This window comes from Mandrillus leucophaeus, unplaced genomic scaffold (genome assembly GCF_000951045.1).
Source record: "Mandrillus leucophaeus isolate KB7577 unplaced genomic scaffold, Mleu.le_1.0 Scaffold1, whole genome shotgun sequence".
Classification (NCBI taxonomy): Eukaryota; Metazoa; Chordata; class Mammalia; order Primates; family Cercopithecidae; genus Mandrillus; species Mandrillus leucophaeus.
In genome coordinates, this window is record NW_012098097.1 from 138647 (window position 1) to 146472 (window position 7826).

The following is a 7826-nucleotide window of genomic DNA, read 5'->3' on the forward strand; positions in this document are numbered from 1 at the left end:
CGCCCGGCCAATTTTTGTATTTTTGGTAGAGACGGGGTTTCACCATATTGGCCAGGCTAGTCCGGAATTCCTGACCTCATGATCTGCCCACCTTGGCCTCCCAGAGTGCTGGGATTACAGGCGTGAGCCACTGTAACCTGCCCGGTGTTTTTGTTTTTAAGATTGAACCATGTTGATATGCATAGCCCTAAATTACTTAAGATTGATCTGTAGAATTCTATCCAATGAATAAGCCACAATTCAACTGTTTTCCTGTTGATGGACATTTTGGTTGTTTTTAGCTTGGTTGATTGTTTCTTTGCTTTTATAAACAATGTTAAATGCTCTGCGTTGTTCTATGTGGGAAATACACTAGGGGAGAAGAAAAGACACACACGCTACCTTTAAGGGTAGACAAGCTTTATCCCACGTAAATGGCAATGCGGATATAATAAGTAAATGATATAATAGGCAAATTGATACAGTGAGCAAATTGTAATGGAAAGGGAAGGGAAAAGTGATATATCTGTTTACACTCACCAGACTATGGAGGATTTGTCACTAGACTGCAGGCTGGGCTCCAGAGTCGGCCACTCATCTGTGCACAGACGAGGAGCATTCTCATGAAGCTTGGGCAGAGCCTGGGACCCTAGCTGTTTTTGTAACGAGTTGTTTGGCATGAGGTCCAGTCACAAGGGCCTTTCGGGACTGGGCTCAAGGAACACAAAAAGGTCAACTTGTTTTTGTGATTTTCTGCTGTTTTTTTTTTTGTTTGTTTTTTGTTTTTAACCACCGTATAGGAATAAATTGAAATAGAGATTTCTCCCCAACAGCGCTGGATGAACGCCTCAAGGGGCTCACACAGCCTGTTCCAACCCTTGGTGACCATTGTTTGTGTCCACGTTCAATTGAGTTCAAATTTAATATTTAACTTTTCCTTCACATGCATATGCATAAGGATAGTTTCTCTAGAGAAGTATTTTTCTGTGAGCTGCAAGCAGCATGTTTCAAAAGTAGAAAGAGAATAGAATAGAAAATATTGGTAGGAGAGAAGATACTATTATAAAGCATGTAGTGAGAATAGTGTTTTATAGAGCTTTTGTTTTCAGGGGTATGTGTACTGGATAAGATGTAAAATAATATTTCTTACTTGGTTGTGGGCAAACGGGTTTGCAGGCTGTTCAGTTATATGCAGAACCTTAAACTTGACTAATTACTGAATTGCTGTCTGAAGTTGTGAAGTTTACAGTCCCAATGGTGGTATACTCCTGTTTCCATTGTTCTGCATCCTTCCCAATAGTTTGTTTGGTTAAACTGTTAAATTTTTGTCCATTGAGGAGTATGAGAACAGTTATTTCATTGTGGTTTTACTTTGCTTTGTCTTGCTAACTAGTGAGCTTGGGGTCTTTTTTTTTTTTTTTTTTTTAAATGCAGGAAAATTAATGTAATTCACCTGGTAGATACATACCTGATCAGTGTTGAAAATGATAATGAGTGTAATGCTCAGTGGTGTATTCTGAATACACTTCTGTGAATAAGTGAAATGACGTGACTTTCTTATACTAATGATTGACAGTTGAGGAGCTTAAATGGTTTAATTTAATGTGTTCTCTCTTTGTACACTGTAGTCTGTGTTCAATTCTATAAACTTGAATCTTTGAATTTAGTATAATGACTTTGTATTTATATAAGACTATCAGTAGTCAGTAGCAGCATCATTTTATTGATGTGAGTATTAAAAGTTTTATGTTTGTATAGATACCTGTCCAATTTTTTCTTCTAAAATTTTATGATGAAAATACATGCATGAATTATTTTTTAAAGTATAAAAAAGTAAAAAGAAATTAGTCTTCTTTTCCTGTCCCCCAACTCTCCCAGAAGCAACTACTCTAAAAAGATTCTTATAAGACCTCTTAGATATATATAGTTTATCACTATCCCCTTGCCCTCCTCTTTTTTTTTTTTTTTTTTTTTTTTTTTTTGAAGCAGAGTCTCGCTCTGTCGCCCAGGCTGGAGTGCAGTGGCCGGATCTCAGCTCACTGCAAGCTCCGCCTCCCAGGTTTACACCATTCTCCTGCCTCAGCCTCCTGAGTAGCTGGGACTACAGGCGCCCGCCACCTTGCCTGGCTAGTTTTTTGTGTTTTTTAGTAGAGACGGGTTTCACCGTGTTAGCCAGGATGGTCTCGATCTCCCGACCTCGTGATCCGCCCGTCTCAGCCTCCCAAAGTGCTGGGATTACAGGCTTGAGCCACCACGCCCGGCCTCCTTTTTATTTTTAGTTTCTTTATTCAAATGACATTCTATTCATTGTTGTGTAGCTGTTCATTCCTTCTGCTTAACACTGTATCTTAAAGATTGTTTCATTTTAACACATAGGAATTTTACCACTACTGAATTTTATTCCATTGTGTGGATGCATCGTAATTCTTTTAACTATTTATGTATATTTAGATTAAAAAGAAAACCCATGCAAAAGTTTCAGCTTTTTTTTTTTTTTTTTTGAGATGGAGTCTTGCTCTGTTTCTCAGGCTGGAGTGCAGTGGCGTGATCTCCGCTCACTACAAGCTCCTTCGCCTCCTGGGTTCACGCCAGTCTCCTGCCTCAGCCTCCCGAGGAGCTGGGACTACAGGCGACCGCCACCACGCCCGGCTAATTTTTTTTGTATTTTTAGTAGAGACGGGATTTCACCGTGTTCGCCAGGATGGTCTCGATCTCCTGACCTCGTGATCCGCCCGCCTCGGCCTCCCAGAGTGCTGGGATTACAGGCATGAGCCACTGCGCCCGGCCAAGTTTCAGCTTTTGTAAACTATATTGAATTAAATATTTTGTACTTAAATGAATGTGTGAGTATGTAGGATTAATTCCAGGAGGTGAAATTACAGGGTCTCAAAGGGATATACATTTAGATAGATTTTTGCCAAATTGCCTTCTAAAAATTCAACCAATTTATACTCTCCCAAAAATAGATCAGAATGGGCCGTGTGCGGTGGCTCACACCTGTAATCCTAGCACTTTGGGAGGCCGAGGTGGGTGGACCACCTGAGGTCAGGAGTTTGAGACCAGCCTAGCCAATGTGGTGAAACCCCATCTCTACTAAAAAATACAAAAATTAGCTGGGGGTGGTGGCGCCTGCCTGTGGTCCCAGCTACTCAGGAGGCTGAGACAGGAGAATCGCTTGAATCTGGGAGGCGGAGGTTGCAGTGAGCTGAGATCGTGCCACTGCACTCCAGCCTAGGTGACGGCTCTAGGTGATTAAGTGAGATACATACGTTTGTTAAAAACAAAACTCTCAATTATGTATATTGATACATTTATATACTTACATATGTATATCTGGACATCACATCTCATAAATTGGGGAACAGGTATCTAAAAAGTTGTTTAACTGACTGGTAAGAAATGTAGTCTGTTGTCTGTTTCCTAGGTAAGCCACTTTTCTTTTCCCCCAGCATTGGAATTCTTCTCTCCTCCTCTGCACTTCTTTCCTTTCTGTCTTCACCTTAAGCCCATGCTTCACTGTGGAACTCTGCTTAGGAGGTACTTCTGGCAGAAAAAAAGAGGTCTACCCTGGGAACTTTCTGTCTGGTTGTTGACAGGCATTTCTGTATTACAGCTGACTGTGTGAGATCTGTTGCCCCTGCTTTGTGCTGTGTATCTTATGTGTAAATGTTTTTTCTCATTTATATTCTTGTCAAATCATTCATAAATGCAGTTATTTATTATTATTATTATTTCCTTAGAGATCCTTGTTCTGACACTGTTATGTTTTAATCATGGTTACCTGTGAGCCAGTTAATCCCTCTAGGTAATTGAGAACTGATTATAATTTTTTTACTTCTGGTTTATAGTCTAATGGGAAAACTTTGAATTTAGATTTTCTGTAGACTTAAAAATTAGAGCTGAATCATTGCTTTTTCATATTATTTTAACTTGACAATTATTAAAGAAATGTGCTTATCTATTTTAGGGGGGTATATGTTCAAATAGGAAATTTGTAGAAATGATGTAATATATTGATTTGTAATGATGTCATTTCTTTATTTACAGGTAGGCGAAAACCAAGAGTACATCGGCCTCGTTCTCCGATATTGGAAGAAAAAGACATCCCGCCCCTTGAATTTCCCAAGTCCTCTGAGGATTTAATGGTGCCTAATGAGCATATAATGAATGTTATTGCCATTTACGAGGTACTGCGGAACTTTGGCACTGTTTTGAGATTATCTCCTTTTCGCTTTGAGGACTTTTGTGCAGCTCTGGTGAGCCAAGAGCAGTGCACACTCATGGCAGAGATGCACGTTGTGCTTTTGAAAGCAGTTCTGCGTGAAGAAGACACTTCCAATACTACCTTTGGACCTGCTGATCTGAAAGATAGCGTTAATTCCACGCTGTATTTCATAGATGGGATGACGTGGCCAGAGGTGCTGCGGGTGTACTGTGAGAGTGATAAGGAGTACCATCACGTTCTTCCTTACCAAGAGGCAGAGGACTACCCATATGGACCAGTAGAGAACAAGATCAAAGTTCTACAGTTTTTAGTCGATCAGTTTCTTACAACAAATATTGCTCGAGAGGAATTGATGTCTGAAGGGGTGATACAATATGATGACCATTGTAGGGTTTGTCACAAACTTGGGGATTTGCTTTGCTGTGAGACATGTTCAGCAGTATACCATTTGGAATGTGTGAAGCCACCTCTTGAGGAGGTGCCAGAGGACGAGTGGCAGTGTGAAGTCTGTGTAGCACACAAGGTGCCTGGGGTGACTGACTGTGTTGCTGAAATCCAAAAAAATAAACCATATATTCGACACGAACCTATTGGATATGACAGAAGTCGGAGGAAATACTGGTTCCTGAACCGAAGACTCATAATGTAAGTAAATCTGGTCTTAATTTTTTGTATGCATTTAAAATTAAACCAGTTTCCTTCATGATTGATATAGCAGACCTATGCTGTTGATGTGGTATAAACCTTTGTAACTTAATAGTTATACAGTTAAATAATTTCTTAATTGAAGGAATATGTGCATTAAAATAGCTTTTAAGAAGGTAAAGGAAACATATGTGAAAGAAGCAAAATTCCATTGTTTTTGATGCCTAGGATAAGAAATAGAATGTTTCTAGGTGGGCTGGGCACAGCAGCTCACACCTGTAATCCCAGCACTTTGGGAGGCCGAGGTGGGTGGATCACCTGAGGTTGGGAGTTTGAGACCAGTCTGGCCAACGTGGTGAAACCCCACCTCTACTGAAAATACAAAACTTAGCCAAGTGTGGTGGCACATACCTGTAATCCCAGCTACTCAGGAGGCAGAGACAGGAGAATTGCTTGAACCTCGGAGGCGGAGGCTGCAGCGAGCTGAGATCATGCCACTGCATTCCAGCCTGGATGACAGAGATTCTGTCTCAAAAAAAAAAAAAAAAAAAAAAAGAATGTTTCTAGATGGAATACCACTGTGGGCCTGTTTTTGGTTATGTTCCCCTCTAGCCCAGCTCAGGTCATCCATCCCTAACTTTGGTGTCAGGATTGTTTTACTTCTCTTTTTTGGTTTTACCGTATCTGTATGTAAAATGGAACAGCAAGAAAAATACCTAGTTGTCTAAGGAAAGGTCAGCTCTGCCATTATTGGTTGGAATCCCCCAGGAGAAGATGATCCCAACAGACCGAGGGTCATAGTCTGGCCTCAGTGTTCCTGAGGGTTTTCGAGAAGCTCTTCTGAGAAGTCTGTGGGCGAGGTCAGGAGACAGTCTCAGGATTTACCTCAGTCAGGGCATCAGGCAGGGTTGTAGTGTGGACTGAGTATCTGACATCTTGTGGCTATAGGGTCAGAGAGATGGGCTACTTTGTATCTTCAGCTTCTGAAGTCTTCAAAGCCCTCTTCCAGTTCTTAGAATTAGGTCAAATGAAAAATTCTGGTAGGATGAAATGAATGTCAGAGCAGGGCATGGAAAGGAGAGTAGAAACTTTATCAGTGTGCTGTTGAGAAATCTGAATCCACACTGATTCTTCATTCTTTGTGGCTGGAAGCTTATAGAATCTTCCCTGTCTATGGTGTTCCGCAGTTTTACAGTGACACGCCCTTGTGTGGGCCGCTCTCATCCACGAGGTGATTTTGGTGGACATTTTCAATCTGGCAATTGTGTCCTTTGATTCTGAGAACTTTTCTTGACAACTTCCTCTTTTCCCTCTTGTATTTATCTTGAGCTATGATTTTATTGAATGTTGGACTTCCTGTTTTGGTCTTCTGACTTTCTTATCATTCTCTCCAGTTTTCCTCTTTGTCTCTTTTTCTCTTTGGGGTATGTGTATGTGTTCAGTTTCTTAAGATTTCCTTATCTTGGTCGTCCAACCCTACTATCCAGTTTTTCCTTTCTGCTACCATATTTTTATTATCTAAGAGCTCTTTTGTTTTTAGAATCTTCCTTTTAAAAAAAATAGTAAAATCCTCTTTCTGTGTCTTGGATATAGTATTTTCTCTTAACTTTCTGAGGCCATTAATGACAGATTTTTTTCTCTCCTCTGTGCGTGGTCTGTTTCTTCTAAGTTGCTTCTTCCTATTCTTTGTTTTGGTTTTTCTATTTCATATTCAGATGTTTATTAATTCTTCATTTTCTGCTCCTCATTATCATTGTGGTACATGTAGCCAGTTGGAAGCTCTGAGCGAGTGGGTGGGCCTTATCAAATTGACTTAACCATTGGATGATTTTCACTGTCTCTTTTATTGGGGGAAATCCCTCTTGTCAGTATCTTGAGGTCTGTCCTCGAGAGTAAGCTCTAGAGGAGCGATGGCATGGAAAGGCCTTTTCCTGTTTCCTGCTTGAAGCATGAAGGTCTTGCTAGTGGTATTCTGGTGGCTGAGTGGTGGACGAAAGCTTCATTTATTGTGCACACAGCATTTACTATGTGTATGTCACTTAAATCCTCAGTTTTCTGTACAATACCTTTGTTCACAACTGAACGTGGTTTCTCCCAGTCCAGGGAACCTCAATTTATCTCCTCCAGAGACTAGACCTTTGATAGCTTGAAGGGGAGAGAGATGGTTTAGAAATCTACTCCAGCCAGTTCCCTATTCTAGAGACACCTACCCCTCCTCGTTATCATTGCTTTTTGAGGATTGTGTTCTCAACCTCACCTTCCTTTTTAGTTTGAGGTGGACTTTCTTGGGTCTGCTGAGGCAGTAATCACTGTTCATCTACATTCGGATTTTTTTGTTGTTGTTGTTACTATGTCTCCCCTACTTTATCCTTACGAGTTTGTCTTTAACAATTTTTTTTTTCTTTTTTTCGAAGACAGGATCTCCCTTTGTCACCCAGGCTCTGGAGTGCAGTGGCACTATCTCGGCTAACTGCAGCCTCGACCTCCTGGGCTCAAGCAGTCCTCCTGCTTCAGCCCCCCAAGTAGCTGGAACTACAGGTGTGTGCCACCATGCCCGGCTAATTTTTGCATTTTTTGTAGAGACAGGGTTTCACCACGTTACTCAGGCTGGTCTCGAACTTGTGAGCTCAAGCCATCTGCCCTCCTCGGCCTCTCAAAGTGCTGGGATTATAGGCGTGAGCCACTGCGTCCAGCCTAACAATATTTCTTTAGCATGGTTTTAAGAAGTTTTCAGGAGGGAGCAAAATGAAATCTGTCACCTTAACCCAGAAACTGCTATGAGAAACAATACATAAGGTTTTAAATGTATATTCTGTGTCTTTTGGTTTGAATCAGATATTTTAAGAAATATGTGTAAAATATGTGTAATTTTTTTCTTTTCTTGCTCCCTTACCTCCCATACATGTGGTCATGGTATTCCTTGTGCCGTTTTTTGTTTTTGTCTTTGTTTTGACATTTTGCTGTTGAGGTGGTAACA

General features: G+C 40.8%; 1 protein-coding gene across 1 annotated transcript in view; it reads left to right on the plus strand.

Moving 5' to 3' along the window:
- Positions 1–7826, plus strand: part of BPTF (bromodomain PHD finger transcription factor) — a gene marked incomplete at its 5' end in the record, with an annotated part of 157205 nt that overhangs the window by 23543 nt on the left and 125836 nt on the right. Inside the window, one exon of the mRNA XM_012001071.1 lies at positions 4027–4849. Within this exon, the coding sequence (XP_011856461.1) occupies positions 4027–4849 (823 nt within the window). The remainder of the gene's footprint in view (positions 1–4026; positions 4850–7826) is intronic.